The sequence below is a fragment of the Thalassophryne amazonica genome, chromosome 2 (assembly GCF_902500255.1).
Source record: "Thalassophryne amazonica chromosome 2, fThaAma1.1, whole genome shotgun sequence".
Lineage (NCBI taxonomy): Eukaryota > Metazoa > Chordata > Actinopteri > Batrachoidiformes > Batrachoididae > Thalassophryne > Thalassophryne amazonica.
The window spans coordinates 110,155,840-110,177,137 of NC_047104.1; the positions used below are offsets into that span (position 1 = coordinate 110,155,840).

The 21,298-nt window shown below is 40.0% G+C and overlaps 1 protein-coding gene across 1 annotated transcript in view; it reads right to left on the reverse strand.

Moving 5' to 3' along the window:
* The window catches only part of igdcc3 (immunoglobulin superfamily, DCC subclass, member 3), a 217,182-nt gene that overhangs the window by 71,020 nt on the left and 124,864 nt on the right, over positions 1-21,298 (reverse strand). The window contains exons 3-6 of the mRNA XM_034191657.1: positions 17,337-17,481; positions 17,125-17,255; positions 10,123-10,260; positions 2,135-2,293 (exon numbers count right to left, since the gene is read on the reverse strand). Coding sequence (XP_034047548.1) covers positions 2,135-2,293; positions 10,123-10,260; positions 17,125-17,255; positions 17,337-17,481 — 573 coding nt within the window. The remainder of the gene's footprint in view (positions 1-2,134; positions 2,294-10,122; positions 10,261-17,124; positions 17,256-17,336; positions 17,482-21,298) is intronic.

The following is a 21,298-nucleotide window of genomic DNA, read 5'->3' on the forward strand; positions in this document are numbered from 1 at the left end:
ACTTCATCAGTCACTGCATCAAAGTCACAAACACTCGATCACTAATCATATGTCTTTTGTCTGCATCAACAAACAGCCTATGAAATTAAAATGGGATGGAATCATAAACAATAGATGGGGAAGAGTGTAGTAATGTTATGTAAGTGGAGAATATAGTGTACAAGTTGGGGAAAGTATTGTGTGCAACTTAAAATACTGCATATTTTGAAAATGGTGAGTGATTGGATTATTATTAGTGAATATACCATGCTAATGGCCTATGTTTTCATTAACTTGCATTTATTTTTGTTTGCTTTTTGCTGAAGTGCTGAAGTGAAGTACCGCGACATTGGTCTAACCTTTCCAAAAGAAATGGTCTGTGCATTTTCCAAAAGAAAAAGGTCAAGTCACCTCAGTATAATCTATCAGACATATTGACCCCTGACTTTTGCCCCCCCAGTTGAGCTACTGTGTTGTTTTTCTGTTCTCTTCTTCCTTTGAAACTTAAAGTAAAAATAGTATCTGCTTTGCTGTTGTTGCCGGTCTGATCCACATGGTTTCTGGGGAATTCTATTTAGAGTTTAAATCTACTAGAAAAAAGGATCATTCTGCCACAAGTACGTGTAATTATTTGCTATAACTTTGATGACTGATCCTACAGGTATCATTTGCCAACAAATTTGCGGGATTTTTCGCTCAGAAAGGGTCAAAATGGTGAAATTCTAAACATATGGACTGTCAGTGGGAGCAAATAAACAGCCTGCATGAAAAATTTTGAGCTGCCTGGAGTGTGCAACAGCTGGAATTACTAGTTCAGCGAGTTAAGTCACTGTTATAATCACTCCGCTCTGGTCGTCACCATAGCATCGCGCAAATCAGTTGGCGCAGATCAGCTGTGTTTGACAGGTGAATGACAGAAACACGATAAAACATGGATATCCAAATGAATTTTAATATTTCTGGCCAAAATAAAACGTTTGAGGAAAGGAAAGCGGACGAGATCAAATAAGAAGAACAGCAAAAGCAACGGCATAAAGATTTAACATCGGACGAACTGGACAAGATTGAAGACTGGAAAGAAGAAGAGAACGGTTCTGTCCTTGCGGGCTCTGCATCAAAACAGTGAGCGTATTTTCTGGACCTGTTGCCAGAGTGCCACAGCTCCACACAGCAGAGAGAGGGGCGTGTGAGTGGCCCGCTGTCGGGCGAACCCGCAGACTCGGTAAGCGCATCGGAGACAAAATGTCTTGAGACTGGCATAAAATAGTCCCAAATACTCACACATTTTTATCAAGTTCTGTTAACTTAAATAAATATTTGTGTGTTAGCTCACTGTGTGGGACCATGGTATAAGCGGATTAAACAACAAGAATCCGTGCATTATACGGTTTGAATACGGTTTTACACTCTGCGTGGTGCATTCAAACCATATAATGCACAGCTTCTCGTTGTTTAATCCTTACACCTGTAGTATATATATATATAGATGAAGAGCTTGAACAAATGACCTATGATCTTTGTGGTGATTAACATCACTTTGAGCAGATGGGAATCAGTTAATCAGTGAAATCACCTGGTGGAGTGGGTGGTCTCAGACTATCTGGACAAGAGTAGTGGGCAGACGGAGTCATGTAACTATCACAGAATATGTGAAATATTTGTGGTCAATTTGCAAGTGATAACTGAGAGAATAAAATTGACAGGAGATGGGACTGGCTACTTGGTAAACAGGTCTGAGGCATTACCATCACTTCTAAAAAAAAGACTACACAGGGTCAAAATTATACAGTGTGTATACCCTGTGTGGACTAGAAAAGGTCCAAAATAAATTCAAACTTGTGCACCCTGTTCTTGTTTTTTTAGTCATTAATGATGCATGCCGTAGTACTGTTCCCTGGTAAACGAACAGCTCAAGAACATCGTCAAAAGCCCAAAATTACCATGACATTCATGCCTATGATGAGGGCATGTAAACACTCAACCACAATGTATACACTCTCTGGCTGTCCTCTGGTTATTGTTGTTAATTCATTAATCAAATCTTAAGTCATTAATTGAAGCAAATCCTAATGTCTGTATTTATGCGTGTTAGATTTCCCTGCGGGATCACTGTCATGCTTTGCAGCTGGCACATTCCTTGTTCTCTAGAACTCACCTTGGACAACGAGGCGTCCCTGAGCAGTCCTACGAACACGTGTCCCTGGTTTGTTAGCAGCGCACACATAAACCCCTGAGTGCTGCACACCAACATCTGTGATCATCAGGTTCCCTGTGCCGAGGACCTGGATTCCTTCCACGCCAATGGGTCGACCATCTACCCAGGGAAATGAAAAAGAGTGAGCAGATGAGAAGGAAATAAATTATACAGGGCAGCAAAAAAGGTCCAGATGTGCAGATGTACAGCTCACAAGCTTATGGTCTGTGGGGGTGAAAGGCGGATGTGTAATGTAGTAAAGATCAGAGTAAACCAATTAAACGTATTACATGTGTTTGCAGACACGAGTCAACAGAACCAGTTGTATTTCTGACCATGTTCAAGGTTTTTACAGGGACGTCCACTCTGATTCTGAGATGAGCACAATTCCTGAGTTATTCTCACTGACTCTGAGTTAAAGTTACACTATCGACAGTGGTCAAATATTGATGTTTTAATCATTCCAGTTTTCTGCTACTACAAGTACATAAAAGTACCAGAGGCCTCATGTGGGTTGAACCCACAACCTTCTCATTTTGTCAATCAATCAACATTTATTTATAAAGCGCTTTACAGCACCGACTGGTGTCCAAAGTGCTTAACATTAAAAACACAAATTCACAAAAATAAAACACATATAGAATAAAATTTTAAAACAGCACATAAAAAAAAAGTGTGTGCTCTTTTTCACATTTTTTACTCTGCTCATGGGCAGGCTTAAATGAAATGTTTCTGTCCATCATTAAAATGAATGGACACACTTAAATTACATTTGTAGACAACTGAATTAAAACACTGATATGATTAACTCTGAGAAACAACTCCAAGAATGTGCAGTCTTTATCCCACAGAAGGTAAAAATAACACTCTAAGAAGTAAAATGAAACACTGGTATATTCTGATATTTTAACATTGCAGTTTTTGTTGTGTGTGATAGAGCTGCAAAAAAACAAACAAACAAAAAAACAAGTCTAAACAGGTTTTCGAGTGATTTATATTAATGAACATTTTCATCAAGCATGCATCATTTCGACTTAATGTAAGCCTTCCCATCCATAACCATTAATATAAAACCTTATAGAACAAGTTAGACTGACCAGAGTACAAGAGGGGCCACAAACAGCAAATTATTATTGTCTATCGGCTTGTGTGACCTAAAACTCTTTGATTTCAAGCTTTGCTGTATTTATGTGATACAGCTCACACTTTCTCCTGCTCCTTATCTGCCTTCACAACTCCAACAATACGGCCTGCTTCTGATATTAGCTGTGGGACTGAGGGCTCATTTTAATCTAATCCATAACATCCACCTGCAGCCTGTAAACACATATGGTCCAGATGTGATGCATTAAAAGACCACGAGGACGAGCAATGTGATGTACACCCATAGAGGCAGGGGCTCCAGCCACAGGCTGTATCTATGGTTACTGCTGAGTGATGAATTTTTAAATCTTAAATATATGGGGAAAAGGGGTTGTTCTGTATGCTATTGCTGCTGAAGACAAATTATTTGACGATGCTTTATGTAAATGTGTAATTATGCACCACTTAATACAGTGAGGAGAAAAATGGATGAATTCTTCCATTTATTTTACTTTCATTTATTTCAGCACATTTTGAACATAATTATGCATTAAACACCACTGAATACAATAACAAGAAAAATAGCTGTAATTTTATTTATTTGACTTGGATTCATTTTAGTCTATTCTGAATGCAAAAATAGGCCTTAAAACGCTATTACAATAAGAAGAAGACTAGGTGGAATTTATTTAAATTTATTTGACTTAGATTTATTTTAGGATTTAGGAATGCATAAATGGGAATTAAAACATCATTTGTTACACTAAATAAAGATAAACACACCATTTCTTAAAAGAAATGAGACAAAGGAATACAAAGACAAATATGACACTAATAATCCCAATCAACAGATGCTTAAAAGGCAGATGATATGAGAAACAACAGAGTTGTGATGTCAGTCACATACAGCTGTTCTTGTTATTCCCCTGCTCCTCCCCAACATCAAATAATCAATATATAAATAATCATGCAGCTTTTGTTGGAAATCATCAATCCACACAAAATAAATAAATATATTTTCTGGAGTAGAAGTTACACTGGTCCAAAAATGTCTCTTTAGAGAGAGAAAAAAAAAAAAAAAACCCATATATACGTTGTGCCTGAGTACAAGTCAAATTTATCCCTTCATACAAGAAGAAGCAAGATGGATTTAATCGCCGTGTTATTTAGTTGTAAGGCACCCAGCCAACGAGCTAATTAATGTCACTATAAGGGCACAAAATGTGAGTAAACAGTTTGTTTCAGCCACTGAACAGATGATCAAGCTGAACGTACCACACAATGAAACATCTGAAAACATCTGAAAACCAAGTGTATCATTTATTTATTTACAACACAAACACTGCTGTGTTAGCCATCGGAAGCTAAGAGCTAATTAATGCTTTTGTTACAAGCACAAACAGCGTTTTTAAGTGACTAAACAGATCTGATCCAACCTGGTCTCACGGCAAGTCGTGATTCAGCAGCACGAAATATACATTAATCTATTGGTTTTCATTTTCATCATGGCAACACAAAGTCATTCTAATTCATTTCATGATGGCTGCACAAAATGAAAAGTGAAGCGGGGAGGTCGGGGTGGTTAAGGTTAGAGTTGGGGGTAGGAGTAGGGTTAGTAATAGTGAGTTAAATAAACCTTGTCATGAAAATGTGACTGATTTCGTGACAGGTACACCAAAAAAAATAGTGAGACTGGGCTGGATGATCATATGTGAGGTGAACGTACCATGTAATTTAAATATTATTTCAACTTTCAGTGATGCCTGTATTTGGTTAGACTCTTTCTCTCCGATTGTTCTGTCTGAGTTATTTTCATTAGTTACTTCATCCAAACCATCAACATGTTTATTAGACCCCATTCCTACCAGGCTGCTCAAGGAAGCCCTACCATTATTTAATGCTTCGATCTTAAATATGATCAATCTATCTTTGTTAGTTGGCTATGTACCACAGGCTTTTAAGGTGGCAGTAATTAAACCATTACTTAAAAAGCCATCACTTGACCCAGCTATCTTAGCTAATTATAGGCCAATCTCCAACCTTCCTTTTCTCTCAAAAATTCTTGAAAGGGTAGTTGTAAAACAGCTAACTGATCATCTGCAGAGGAATGGTCTATTTGAAGAGTTTCAGTCAGGTTTTAGAATTCATCATAGTACAGAAACAGCATTAGTGAAGGTTACAAATGATCTTCTTATGGCCTCGGACAGTGGACTCATCTCTGTGCTTGTTCTGTTAGACCTCAGTGCTGCTTTTGATACTGTTGACCATAAAATTTTATTACAGAGATTAGAGCATGCCATAGGTATTAAAGGCACTGCGCTGCGGTGGTTTGAATCATATTTGTCTAATAGATTACAATTTGTTCATGTAAATGGGGAATCTTCTTCACAGACTAAAGTTAATTATGGAGTTCCACAAGGTTCTGTGCTAGGACCAATTTTATTCACTTTATATATGCTTCCCTTAGGCAGTATTATTAGACGGTATTGCTTAAATTTTCATTGTTACGCAGATGATACCCAGCTTTATCTATCCATGAAGCCAGAGGACACACACCAATTAGCTAAACTGCAGGATTGTCTTACAGACATAAAGACATGGATGACCTCTAATTTCCTGCTTTTAAACTCAGATAAAACTGAAGTTATTGTACTTGGCCCCACAAATCTTAGAAACATGGTGTCTAACCAGATCCTTACTCTGGATGGCATTACCCTGACCTCTAGTAATACTGTGAGAAATCTTGGAGTCATTTTTGATCAGGATATGTCATTCAAAGCGCATATTAAACAAATATGTAGGACTGCTTTTTTGCATTTACGCAATATCTCTAAAATCAGAAAGGTCTTGTCTCAGAGTGATGCTGAAAAACTAATTCATGCATTTATTTCTTCTAGGCTGGACTATTGTAATTCATTATTATCAGGTTGTCCTAAAAGTTCCCTAAAAAGCCTTCAGTTAATTCAAAATGCTGCAGCTAGAGTACTGACGGGGACTAGAAGGAGAGAGCATATCTCACCCATATTGGCCTCTCTTCATTGGCTTCCTGTTAATTCTAGAATAGAATTTAAAATTCTTCTTCTTACTTATAAGGTTTTGAATAATCAGGTCCCATCTTATCTTAGGGACCTCGTAGTACCATATCACCCCAATAGAGCGCTTCGCTCTCAGACTGCAGGCTTACTTGTAGTTCCTAGGGTTTGTAAGAGTAGAATGGGAGGCAGAGCCTTCAGCTTTCAGGCTCCTCTCCTGTGGAACCAGCTCCCAATTCAGATCAGGGAGACAGACACCCTCTCTACTTTTAAGATTAGGCTTAAAACTTTCCTTTTTGCTAAAGCTTATAGTTAGGGCTGGATCAGGTGACCCTGAACCATCCCTTAGTTATGCTGCTATAGACATAGACTGCTGGGGGGTTCCCATGATGCACTGTTTCTTTCTCTTTTTGCTCTGTATGCACCACTCTGCATTTAATCATTAGTGATCGATCTCTGCTCCCCTCCACAGCATGTCTTTTTCCTGGTTCTCTCCCTCAGCCCCAACCAGTCCCAGCAGAAGACTGCCCCTCCCTGAGCCTGGTTCTGCTGGAGGTTTCTTCCTGTTAAAAGGGAGTTTTTCCTTCCCACTGTAGCCAAGTGCTTGCTCACAGGGGGTCGTTTTGACCGTTGGGGTTTTACATAATTATTGTATGGCCTTGCCTTACAATATAAAGCGCCTTGGGGCAACTGTTTGTTGTGATTTGGCGCTATATGAAAAAAATTGATTGATTGATTGATTGAAGTACATTTCTACTTGTTAAAAGAGCTGTCCTTGTACTTTCATTCATTCATTCATTCATTCATCTTCTACTGCTTAGTCCAATTAAGGGTCGTGGGGGGCTGGAGCCTATCCCAGCAGTCATAGTGCGGGAGGCGGGATACACCCACGACAGGATGCCAGTCTGTTGCAGGGCCACAAACAGACAAACAAGCACAGACACACCCACACACACCTACAGACAATTTAAAGACTCCAATCCACCTAACCCACATGTCTTTGGATGTGGGAGGAAACTGGAGCACCCAGAGGAAAGCCACGCACACATGGGGAGAACATGCAAACTCTACACAGAAAGGCCACGGAAATTGAACCCACGACCTTCTCGCTGTGAGGCAACAGTGCTAACCACTAAGCCACTGTGCTGCCCCCCTTGTACTTTCAAATATGTCCAAATAAGGTTTCTTTCAAATAGAAAAAAAAGAAAAAGTCCCTCTTAATTCAAAAGTGTGGTCTTCCAGTAAAATACACGTTACAGTGTTTCTTCAGAACAAAGGAGTTTTTTTTTCTTCTTCTTTCTTTGATGATCTTATTCTGGTAGTTCCTTTTATTTGATGTCCATTTCTAGGCATCTTGGTGCCACACCATTTGGGTAAGAAGCGTGGATGAACTCATGCCATGGCTGGGGGAGCAGTCACCTACTCCTCTCCCTTCAGCAGAAGGCAGTGACTGGTGAGCCCACCTTGTGGGTGGTTTCTCCCTCTGGACGGGCACCAAGCTCTTTTCATGGATCTTCTTAACTATGGTGCCACCAGGACAACGTTTCATGATCATCTCGAGGATGATCGGTGGAAACAGGATGCACCTGAGCTCAATTTTGAGCTTCATGGCAAAAGCTGTGAATATTTATGTACATGTGATGCCTTAGTTTTTGTATTTTTAATAAATCTGCAAATATATAAAATATTTTTCACGTTGTCATTATGGGGTATTGTGTCAAAGTTTGAGTTAAAAAAAAAATTTTCATCCATTTTGGAAGAAGGCTGTAACGTAACAAAATCTTGAAAAGCTAAGGCGCTGTGAATACTTTCTGGAAAAAGTGTAAGTCGCACCGGACTGTAAATCACAGGACCTCTCAAACGACTAAAAAAAAAAACACACAGACTTATACTCTGGAAAATATGGTAAGTAATAAATTTCATGGTCAGATTAATTTTATCGACAATTCTATATCAAATTGGCATCCATTGTACTTTGCCTAATTAATCACTTAAGTCAAGCTCCATGCAGTATATGTTTGCAATATTTTGTTGATAATTTTCACCTCAGTATATATTATGAGGAAGACAATATCTTTATCATCGCAAAAGAATACAATGAAAGACATCCCTCCAATTTATAATCCAAGCGGATTTACTCCCCGTCTGCCATCACAATGTGTCCGTGCTATTCCTGGATTTTTCCATTATCGCCAACTCATACGCTGGACTGCTCCTTCTTGGTCAAGTGAGTGTTTCTCTCAGCAGAAGCAGATTTATTCTTTTCTCACCTTTTTCTCTTACCAAGCTGCGGTGCTGCTCAGTGAAGAGCTCCAACAAACTGTGGCATTCAGGCCTGATTGATGTGAAACTATCAGATTCATTATGCGGTTTATTCTGCCGTCTCTGCTGTAACCTAATACGTATAAATCCCATCGTGTTAGCATTTCATTCTGGCGACACTGTGTAAACCGTCAGTCTGATTACGGCCAGCTGGTTGGGAGGCACAGCAATTTAGATTTAGAATTAGATTTGATAATAGGTAAAGAAAAGCGATACCAGCCTGAAAAAGTGACAGCCCCTAAGAAACCCCGTAGGCGTCGTTCACAAGCTGTGCCGTGTTTTGCAGGAGGTTAACCTTTATGTGATGAAATCCACACAAATCAACATGGAGTTTAGCACACAGGGTTCATGCCACATCCGCCTGCCTTGTGTTTGCACAGTTCTGCTAGGCTAGTTTCAAATATATCCTGAGCGCACTTACACACGACACAGTGCAGCTCAAACTGAGGAGTTACAAAGATGGATACAAAGCTAATACAAACTACACTGAAGCCTGAGAGTTCAAGTGCCCGCTTACATTCAGACATGCGCACATCCCAGTGATGCTGGTAATGCGTTACTTAGTAACGTCTTACTTACTAATGCGTTACTTAGTAACGTCTTACTTACTAATGCGTTACTAAGTAACGCATTACTGTAATGTGACCGCTCTTTTCAGTAACAAATACTCTAATGCGCTAATCTTTCTAAACTAGTAATCCAATTAAAGTTTCTTCTCCAAGTCACTGTACGTTACTATTATTTTTGTATCGTGGGTCCATCACAACAGCTCGTGGGCAGGCGGAGGTCGCAGTTCGACTGAACTGCCCACTTCGCCCTCAAAGCGTTTGATGCTGCGAGCTTTTCATGTGTTTTCTGCAGCGTAGCTCAGAGTTGAATAACAATTGTCGTCTCTCAAAGCGCAATGATGGCAACGCGCCTGCACTGAGCTTTACGTTAAAACAATGTTTTACACCCCGCCCCAAATACCCCTAGATTAAAGGTCAACTTTTGAAGACAATTGTTCATACTACTACTAATAATAATAATCACAATTTTAATAATTAAAATGTTGAAAAACAATTTAAATGTTAAAAATAATTTAACAGTTACATTTATAAACAATGTAGATTACAAACTGTAAATTTTCCATTACAGTGCTGTCAACAGTTAAATATGAGGTAAAGAAAGGTGTCTTTATTTTATTTTTTATAAAACAGTTCTGTTCACTGATTTCAAGAAAGAGTGACTATAAAGTGAGTTTTGGCAAAACTGTTTATCATTTTCATCTTGAGGTGGGGGGCTGTTGTCAGCAGCTGCTTAAAGTAACTAGTAATCTAACTTATTTCCTTTTAAAATTGAGTAATCAGTAAAGTAACTAAGTTACTTTTTCGAGGTGTAATCAGTAATTGGATTACTTTTTCAAAGTAACTGTGGCAACACTGGCACACCTTCACATATACGTATATGCTAACAAGGTAAAGAAGTCCGCACAGGCTCCTTTCTGTGGATATGATTGGGATTTTGTCTTACCCAGTCTGCTCCAGGACACGATTGGCCGCGGATATCCAGTTGCAACACATTCCAAGATGGCAGTTTGGTGAACAGTGAGGGTGAGGTTTTCTGGACCAACCAGGATCATTGGTTCTTTGTAAACAGATGACTGGGAGCCTGGAAAAAGAGACGTGGATGAGTTTGATGGATGGTTTCCTTTAATTGGGTTTCTGTGGAGTGCTTGATATCTTGTATCTCTTTTATCAGACAGAGAACAATGGGCTTGGAAATCTTGGGAATACGCCGCATACACAAGGTGGCAGCTGTAGTTAAGAACAAAAGAACAGAGTCTTCAGATGCTACACTGAAGTGATCTAACCCCCTTTTTTATTTTAATGTGCCTGCACGTGGCACAGAGCTGATCTTTTGTCAGTCATGTGAATCATGCACATCGGTTGTAGCACAGGTTACTGTAATAACTTGTATCTGTGTCTGAAAATTGGCTGTATTTATATTTGGTTGCTCCATCTCATGCAGAATATAAAGTGCTTTACAGTGATGCCTCACATTTATCAATTCATATATACACACACACACACACACACACACACACACACACACACACACACACACACACACACACACACACACACACACACACACACACACACACACACACACACTCATAAACTGATGTCAGCATGTTGGCTTGCAAAACACACAACTGAACACTTGGAGCAATTTTGAGATTACATGGTAATTCTACAGGGCGCCATTCTAGTACAATCGCCCACGATCCCAAAAAGTGCAAAACAGGATGAAACGACTTTGTCTCCCTGTACAACCCCTGGCAAAAATTATGGAATCACCGGCCTCGGAGGATGTTCATTCAGTTGTTTAATTTTGTAGAAAAAAAGCAGATCACAGACATGACACAAAACTAAAGTCATTTCAAATGGCAACTTTCTGGCTTTAAGAAACACTATAAGAAATCAAGAAAAAAAGATTGTGGCAGTCAGTAACGGTTACTTTTTTAGACCAAGCAGAGGAAAAAATATGGAATCACTCAATTCTGAGGAAAAAATTATGGAATCACCCTGTAAATTTTCATCCCCAAAACTAACACCTGCATCATATCAGATCTGCTCGTTAGTCTGCATCTAAAAAGGAGTGATCACACCTTGGAGAGCTGTTGCACCAAGTGGACTGACATGAATCATGGCTCCAACACGAGAGATGTCAATTGAAACAAAGGAGAGGATTATCAAACTCTTAAAAGAGAGTAAATCATCACGCAATGTTGCAAAAGATGTTGGTTGTTCACAGTCAGCTGTGTCTAAACTCAGGACCAAATACAAACAACATGGGAAGGTTGTTAAATGCAAACATACTGGTAGACCAAGGAAGACATCAAAGCGTCAAGACAGAAAACTTAAAGCAATATGTCTCAAAAATCAAAAAATGTACAACAAAACAAATGAGGAACAAATGGGAGGAAACTGGAGTCAACGTCAATGACCGAACTGTAAGAAACCGCCTAAAGGAAATGGGATTTACATACAGAAAAGCTAAACAAAAGGCATCATTAACACCTAAACAGAAAAAAACAAGGTTACAATGGGCTAAGGAAAAGCTATAGTGGACTGTGGATGACTGGATGAAAGTCATATTCAGTGATGAATCTCGAATCTGCATTGGGCAAGGTGATGATGCTGGAACTTTTGTTTGGTGCCTTTCCAATGAGATTTATAAAGATGACTGCCTGAAGAGAACATGTAAATTTCCACAGTCATTGATGATATGGGGCTGCATGTCATGTAAAGGCACTGGGGAGATGGCTGTCATTACATCATCAATAAATGCACAAGTTTATGTTGATATTTTGGACAACTGAAAGGATGTTTGGGGATGATGAAATCAGTTTTCAAGATGATAATGCATCTTGCCATAGAGCAAAAACTGCAAAAACATTCCTTGCAAAAAGACACATAGGGTCAATGTCATGGCATAGGGTCAATGTCAATGAGCAGATCTGATTTGATGCAGGGGGAAATTAATTAATTTGGGGGATGAAAATTTACAGGGTGATTCCATAATTTTTTCCTCAGAATTGAGTGATTCCATATTTTTTTCCTCTGCTTGGTCTAAAAAAGTAACTGTTACTGACTGCCACAATCTTTTTTTCTTGATTTCTTATAGTTTTTCTTAAAGCCAGAAAGTTGCCATTTGAAATGACTTTAGTTTTGTGTCATGTCTGTGATCTGCTTTTTTTCTACAAAATTAAACGACTGAATGAACATCCTCCGAGGCCGGTGATTCCATAATTTTTGCCAGGGGTTGTAGTAGCAACTGCAGACTTGCCTCCTCTACTCTTGTGCCCTCAGACAGACATGATCGAGCTCTTCAACTTTGGACAACAACCTCAACAAACATTCAACAGGGCTGCTTCTGCTTCAAATTTTTACCCCGAAGGAGCACGATGAAACAAGTTTCAAGCTGTAGTCAATATGAACACCACATTTAAAGATGTTCAGACATGATGCTTTTAAGACTATGAATACCCAGAAGTTACCGCACACTATCAACGATTTCAACAATCTGGATAAAATGATTCAAACGTCTGATTTTAAATCTGGTGCCGATGAAGCCGTAACTACTACATATATCGTTAGTTCAAGATTGACAAAGATGGATCAAGAAGTTACTATGATGCTTGAAAACATGCCCAGATTTGCTATTCTGAATTAAACAGGAAGGAACGGCGCAAGGTGTGGTTTGATGAAAAGGTGAACGGAAACTTCTTGCGCAAGCATTAATTTTTTTCTACTCCACAGCAGACACCAGTCACGTGCACCAAGCCAAGGAGTGCAGACGTGTAGTGCGCTTCATCGGATTTTCATGGGTCACAAAAGGAGGGTGCATTAATTGCACATCAAAAACATTAGTGCTATTACAAGGGATTTACGTTAACACGTTATTAACATGTTAACTTTGTCCGCCATAAAATTTACATGACATAAAAAAGCACAATTGCGAATTGTTCATTTCTAAACCTGCTTATTTCAGTTAAGAATCATGGAGGGCTGGAGCCTATCCCAGCGGTCGTTGGGCGAAAGGCGGTATTCACATAAAGTATAGACACACAAACACATGCACACTCTCACTCACACCTTTGGTCAATTAAGAGTCATCAATTTGCCTCAACTGCATGTCTTTAGAGGTGTGAGGAAGCCTGGAGGGAACCCACACATACACGGGGAGACCATGCAAACTCCACACAGAAAGGACCGGGTAGGGAACCAATCTGCGACCTTCTTGCTGTGAGGCAACAGTACTAACCATTTCACCGCCGTGCTGCCAACAAATTAGCCACATAGAAAATAAAACCTTCTTCCTAAATCTGGCGACTTCCCAAACCCTCTTGACTAGCAACAAATCTTGCTACTTTTCCTGGCGTTACTGGAGACTTTTCTGGTGTTTGGAGACTCAAAAGTGAAAGCATATATTGATGTAGTCTCTGTTCTTACCGAGCGGCAGCGGGTCCCCCCCACTTCCGCTTCAACTGAGCGGAGGGATATCTACAATCCTCCGCGTTCAAAGTGCAAATGAAACACAAACACGCGATGCCTCCACGGCTGTTCCCGCATTGAATGGCAAACCTCACTCGGACTCGCTCAGCCTATTTACCTCGTTTGCTGTGCTGTGACTAATTAGTCTCCAGACTTTGAGAAGCTCTGGCCTTGAGAAGTTATTATTTTATTTTGAAAAGTGATGGCCAATTTTAATGGCAAAATAAATAAATAAATAATGTTGATAATGTATTCAATGTCTCTCCCACAGCGTTTTTTTCCTACAGCATCTGTTATGACATCATACTATATGCAAATAATATGCAAATTGGCTGATGATGCCATTTAGCGACTTTTAGCGACTTTTAGGACAGCCAACACTGCACGTCAGTTACATCAATGCAGAAAAACAAAATGTCTGCTCTGTTGATTTGTTGTCCCCATAACAACCAAATCTTAAATTCTGAATCTATGAAATGAACAAAATGTCTCCTGTGTCACAGAGTCCTTCATTGACACAGTTTATTGAATTATTACAGTTTACTGAAACACAGGCTGGCATAGTCAAGAAACAAGAAGGTGAGCGCAAACAGATAGCGCTCAGCTAGCTGCATACGAGCTAATGTCATGTCATCCCCTGCGGTCAAACCTGTGAATTGTGAATGAGTGAGCTGTGAGCAAGATTCATAAGCAAGATTCAAAGTGTGAGTCAGATGAGGAGGACGGGGGGTGTCGTGACATCCCCTGAGTCCATCTGACCCCATTCATTTACGGAGGGAGCGAGTGTGGCAAATGACTGAGCCGTGAACGGGTGAGCCATCAATGAAAGGGCAGCTTCTAATATGAAATTAGTCGAGGATGAAGTGCTAAAAACAGAGACTGAGTAGACAAGCTAGTAAAACAAGCGCATGACAAGGCATGAAGACCCAGAACCTTTGACTTCAGGTGATTAAATCAAATCAAATCAAATCAATTTTATTTATATAGCGCCAAATCACAACAAACAGTTGCCCCAAGGTGCTTTAGATTGTAAGGCAAAAGCCATACAATAATTACAGAAAAACCCCAACGGTCAAAACGACCCCCTGTGAGCAAGCACTTGGCGACAGTGGGAAGGAAAAACTCCCTTTTAACAGGAAGAAACCTCCAGCAGAACCAGGCTCAGGGAGGGGCAGTCTTCTGCTGGGACTGGTTGGGGCTGAGGGGAGAGAATCAGGAAAAAGACACGCTGTGGAAGAGAGCAGAGATCAATCACTAATGATTAAATGCAGAGTGGTGCATACAGAGCAAAAAGAGAAAGAAACACTCAGTGCATCATGGGAACCCCCCAGCAGTCTACGTCTATAGCAGCATAACTAAGGGATGGTTCAGGGTCACCTGATCCAGCCCTAACTATAAGCTTTAGCAAAAAGGAAAGTTTTAAGCCTAATCTTAAAAGTAGAGAGGGTGTCTGTCTCCCTGATCCGAATTGGGAGCTGGTTCCACAGGAGAGGAGCCTGAAAGCTGAAGGCTCTGCCTCCCATTCTACTCTTACAAACCCTAGGAACTACAAGTAAGCCTGCAGTCTGAGACCGAAGCGCTCTATTGGGGTGATATGGTACTATGAGGTCCCTAAGATAAGATGGGACTTGATTATTCAAAACCTTATAAGTAAGAAGAAGAATTTTAAATTCTATTCTGGAATTAACAGGGAGCCAATGAAGAGAAGCCAATATGGGTGAAATATGCTCTCTCCCTCTAGTCCCCGTCAGTACTCTAGCTGCAGCATTTTGAATTAACTGAAGGCTTTTCAGGGAACTTTTAGGACAACCTGATAATAATGAATTACAATAGTCCAGCCTAGAGGAAATAAATGCATGAATTAGTTTTTCAGCATCACTCTGAGACAAGACCCTTACACGAACGTTTACACGACCGGTGCAAACTACTCCGAGCAGCCATGAATAACAACGAAGCGTGAGCCTTATGAACTGCTCTCAGTAAGCAGAAGTCATGATGAATGACCAAAAGTGAGCCAAATGAGGCAAAATGCACGTCCGGACCCGGCGCCACGAGGGAGCGTTTGGGGGCGACGCCCCCTCACGTCATCAACCTCGCCCCCTTGGATGTGAGAGTTATCAAAAATAAAAATAAAAAAGAAAGAAAAAGAAATACTGGAAAATATAGCGCCTTGCAGTTTCGCAGATTTTTTTAGTCCAATTTTGCATGCTTGTTTTTTTTGTTTTTTACAGCACATTGTGCTCTGCGTCCTCATCAAGCAGACCGGTGTTCTGTCGAGATGATGGGACACCTGTTGCGGCACCGTGAAGGGAGAGCACGCGCATTGTGTTCTGCGTGTCTGTTTATAAGGATCTTCTCGCCCAGAAGAAAAAAGAGCGCCAACAACTACCCATAACTGTGTTCTTCACTCGGAAAAAGACACCTGCAGCAAGGCCTTCAGCGGAGCGGCGCCACGACGAAGAGGCGCGATCAGAGGAACTGTGAAATACTGGTCAGTCACTATTAATAATTTCTTATGTGTCCAACCTCGTATGTTGATCGTTAAAATTAAATTTGTTAGTTCTAAAAGCCATCATAATTATTTATAGGAAAACGTTCTATTTTTATTTCTCAAACAAATGTTTGGGCCTGAAAACAGGTTGGTCTTATTTTTGTACTAAGGTTTGAACTTTGAGAGTGTTTACACATGAGAGAAAAGTGAGAAAATGTTAATGCCTGTTTGAGAAAAGTGTATAAAGTGTGTAGTGAGGGGTTTTACAGCCTTAAAACGTCTATAATAATTGTAAAAAATAACGCTGACTACTTCGCGGATTTCACCTATTGCGGGCTATTTTTAGAACGTAACTCCCGCGATAAACAAGGGACCACTGTATATCTACATGAAAGGTTTATCTTTGACCCGTTGTGTGACTGTCATGCCCAATTGCTCTGTGTTTGCGCTTGTGATGGAGGGCTGTATGTGGGGTTAATCTACTGTCTCGTGTCGTTTCTCAGATCAGTTGTTGGTTTGGTTTTGTGGTATGCAGGAGATCACTTGACTGAGGGTCTATACGTTCAAATAATAATAAAAAAAATACTGTCATCACTCTTTACTCTCAGTCAGTCTCTTACAACGGTGTAACCTAAATACACAAGTTTTCTAGGAGTGCACCCAGTTCATTACGCACGCTTAGAGGCACGTACCCTCCGGTGTGCACTTTTTTGTGGGGGGGGGGGGCGACCCCGCCCCCTGTGATAAACTCATCGCCCCCTTAATTTTTTTTTCTGCCGCCGGGCCTGTGCAAGTCGTTCCTTAGCGGCAAACAGGCTAAATGGTGAGCTAGTGGCGGAATATATAAACCACTGCATGAATGAACACGGCCCAAATGAACCAAATTTTTTAAATGAATGAAAATATGGTGCAGTGAAAGAATGATTTTTGGTGTCATTAGTCAGTTAACATCATGTCGGCTGAAAAATGATGAATAACAACCTGAAACAGTAAGCAGTGCTTCAGTGCTGTGTTTCACTCCTGCACTGTTATGGGCCACACAGCAGAACCTTCCGCCGTCCTCCTCACGCACTCCAGTAATCTGAAGGACACCTGTTGGTAAAAGTGTGTACCTAGAGGAGAAAAATGGACACAAACATGACAGAAAGGAACACATATAGAGGTGAACTATGACTGAAAAATATCAGGCCAACCTCTCATCCTTGGTGTCAACTGGACGGCCGCCTTTTTCCCAGCTGATGATGGGTTCTGGAAGGCCATGGATCTGACACTGGAATCGGGCTACACCAGATTCTTCAACATGTACTGACTCTGGCTGGACATGGAAGTCTGCCATGGCTGGAAGAGGAGAGATAGAGGGGATGTGAGATCATAAAATCAGAAATGAAGAGCTCCATCTTGAAGATCCTTGTGCATTTGCATTAGGGGTGTGTCCAATTCGACTTTTCTGTTTAAACGCTAAGTAATGGGAGCATAAAGTAAGGGACATAATGCAGTTATGGGCATGTTTTGGGCATAATATGAAATATAAACAAATCAGCAACTGATTCATTGCTATTGGTCATAATGGCAAACACAGAAGTGAGTGAGAGGTTTTCTGGCGAGGAAAAGGTTGTGCATTCAAAGCATGAAAGTGAGCATTGCATTGTACTGCTTTGTGGCAGGTGTCAGATATGGTTAAGATAACGTCTGTTTTTTCAGGACCTGTGAGGGATATCCGAGTGGACACTATTCGAGAAATTCAGCTGGTTCTCGGTGAAAAGTTTAACGGCCGATGAGAGATTGTGGAGTTTCTTTCGCTTTAAGGACAGCTCACAAAGTGGATCGGCGCGACGCGGTCGGAGGTGGTGTCCGTCTGGCTGTTTCGAGCTGAAAACATCCTAATTTAAGGCTCTGTTCACCCAGGTCATCGTCAGAGAACAGAGAAGTTTCAGAAGAAGTCGGCATGCGGAGTTTGTGCGGACATTCCACTGTTAAAGGAGATTTTGTAATGAAAGAACGTGTGGGCAAATTCGCCGAGTCGGTTCCGTGACGACGCCGCAAATCTGTCTGCGCCGCGACAGGAAAAACACCTCCGTGTTGAAAACCATTTGTAAAATTCAGGCGGCTTTTGATAGCTTTCAACAAGTGAGTATATGAGAAATTGTTTAACAGCTTGGGCATGTTCCAACTTGCCCGTTAAGGTTTCCAACGGAGGTGTTTTTCCTGTGGCGACCCCCCGCGGTCAGGTCCGGCCCGACATGCGAATCTGCCTGCACGTTCTTTCATTACAAAATCTCCTTTAACAGTGGAATGTCCGCATAAACTCCTCATGCCGACCACTTCTGAAACTTCTCTGTTCTCTGATGACGACCTGGGTGAACAGAGCCTTAAATTAGGATGTTTTCAACTTGAAACAGCGAGACGACGACGCCTCGGAGCGCAGATCGCCATCAGGCGCCGTGGGCCGTCCTTAAAGTGACACTTACAGACCAAAATCTCTCATCAGCCGTTAAAATTTTTACTGAAAACCAGCTGAATTTATCGAATGGTGTCCACTCAGTTGTGCCTTACAGTTTTTGAAAAAATTTTGATCAAACAAAGCAGCAGTCTCTGAGCCATTCCTAAACAATGAAAAAAATCGACGAGAGGGTGGGCCACTCCTCACTCAAAGACTGCCCACAGGCGAATGACGTAACCGACAGGCGTGAAAAAACTCTTGCATGCCCACAAGGGTTCAAGCATGTCTGATGTAATCACACGTGATTCAAATCCATATGGTTTTTGAAAAAAATAATAAGGTCGGATACTTTTCTAATAGACCTCGTACACATTTATTTGCAAAAACCAACAGACACATTACAGTAACGTGTGCTAGATTTTTACAAATAAATAAACCAACCAACCAGTGATCATAATTCCTTTTGGCATCTGTGCGTGTTAATGTTCAGACATTCAGAATTAGCACATTACTTTAAAACTAAAAATATGTGTGATATTTTCACTTTGTAAAAACAAGAGTTGACGTTAATATCAATAAACTGTCTGGAATTAGTTTGGTTTTAAAAATCAAACCATAAGTCAAAACTGCTTTACTTTTGATGCCTTCTCCCACACGTCTAGGGCACTGTATGTTGAATGTAAATGACTCTTCCTTACAGCAGTGTAAGGAAGCGTCAAACCCAGATCACAAACCCAACACATTGTTTGTGTTGGGTTTGTGATCGCCTTTGATTGTACTCAGAAGCGTCAGTCAGTAGCTGATGGTGTACCGGAGTCAGTCAATACTAAAAGTTAACTTTTCAGGTAGCGGATTAGCAGCTATTGAAGCTAACTTTTTGGTTAGTTTTGCACACCACTATGTATAATTATTATATATATATATATATATATATATATATATATATATATATATATATATATATATATATATATATATATATATATATACTTTGCACTGGGATAGCAATTAAACAACTGCAAATTATAAAGAATTATAAAGATTCTAAATGATTCTGAAGAGCAGAATCATTTAGAATCAGCTGGTTTAATGGGTGGATGGAACAGTTATGTGTTAGGACATTTATTCACTGAAGGCGTGTTTTCCACCTCTGGCTGGCCCGTTGTATCACAGAACATGACTGAAATATAAAATAGTCCATTTTTCTTTGTATAATATCCCTTTAGTCTACTTTAATGACTTAAAAGCACATTTTGAAACATATTCAGGAAGGTATTTACAGACTCAAAGCTGTCAAGAATTCTAAATTATCCTTAAATGACCTGGAGCTGGCTTGTCCATAAATGAGTCATCATTAGCGTGTGTCTGCAGAGCGGCAATAACAATTCAGTGTGGTGTGCTGAATCCACATCATACAGCCATTAGCAAATGAGAAAACTAAAGATAAGCCGTGACTGTCTGAGAAAATAAATCAAATGGATTTAGAAAGCCCTTATTTAGAAGACATGATAATAATGCCGAGCTCATTAAAGTGTTTTAATAATATCTGGGTTATATTCACATTACTCACAACAACACTGCACAATTATACGAGTTAGTACGCAGGCGTAGAATAAGAAGGGAGAAAACCATTGCCAGGAATACATTTTCTGCACAGTATATGCACATTAAACAGAATGTATAGCAGTACACCCTGCAGGAATCAAAAGTACACACAACATTTAGGAGTGATGTTAAGACTTAGCAAAATATTGCAGTTCACTGAGATACAACTGAAAAACCTATCTAGGAATTCTATTCAACTGAAACACAAGCATGACCTCAGAGTAACAAGGTCACTGTAATCAAGCTGCACACTTTTGTTTTTTCACTTTAATTATGCTTGGTACAATATTAAGCATATCAAACCAAATTTAATGTTTAAAAAACTGTCATGGTTAAACACCATCTTTTTATTATTGTGTCTTAAGATCTGCTTCGGTTCTATGTTATAATCCTTGGAGGATTTTGAGATAATAAAGACGTATGAACAAACAAAAAAAAAATCGATGTAAATGATTACAAACCCCTTGATAGTCTTTTTTCACTTGATAGTCATATTTATTATGCTTAGCTTGTACAGCCATAATTTATTTATGAAGTTTTAGAAATACTTGCTGCACTCTAACACACCAACATTCATGGACACAAACAGCTAAAAGTGACCTGAACAAAGAGGTATATGGGTAAAATGCAGTTCCAATACACTCAATGGCCACTTTATTTGGTACAGCTGCTCAACTGCACATTAAATCAAACCAGCAAACAACTTTGCTAGATGAAGGTTTCAAATGCTGAAATCATATATCCTGGAATGGAATTCTAATCATCTTTTACCTGCTATAAGATAGTCATGATTTGATTAAAAATTTTAGACATTTCACAATCACACTGGTCACTGATGTTGATGCAGTGATGTAAAAGTAATACATTTTGACGTCAGTATCACCACGACCACACTCCACTCTCCTATCACAGAACCTCTGGGTACACAACGTTGTTGAGAAAATTGACTCATTGTCTTTACGGTTCTTCAAAAAGATTTTGAAACGCTCACAGCTGAACAGCTTGCTGTGAGTGAGAGAAATGCCGCGTATTTGGATTCAGTGCCTGTTATAGTTTTTACCAATTGCTTACACACATTTTGCAAAATTTGTCTCACTGTGTCAGAACTCT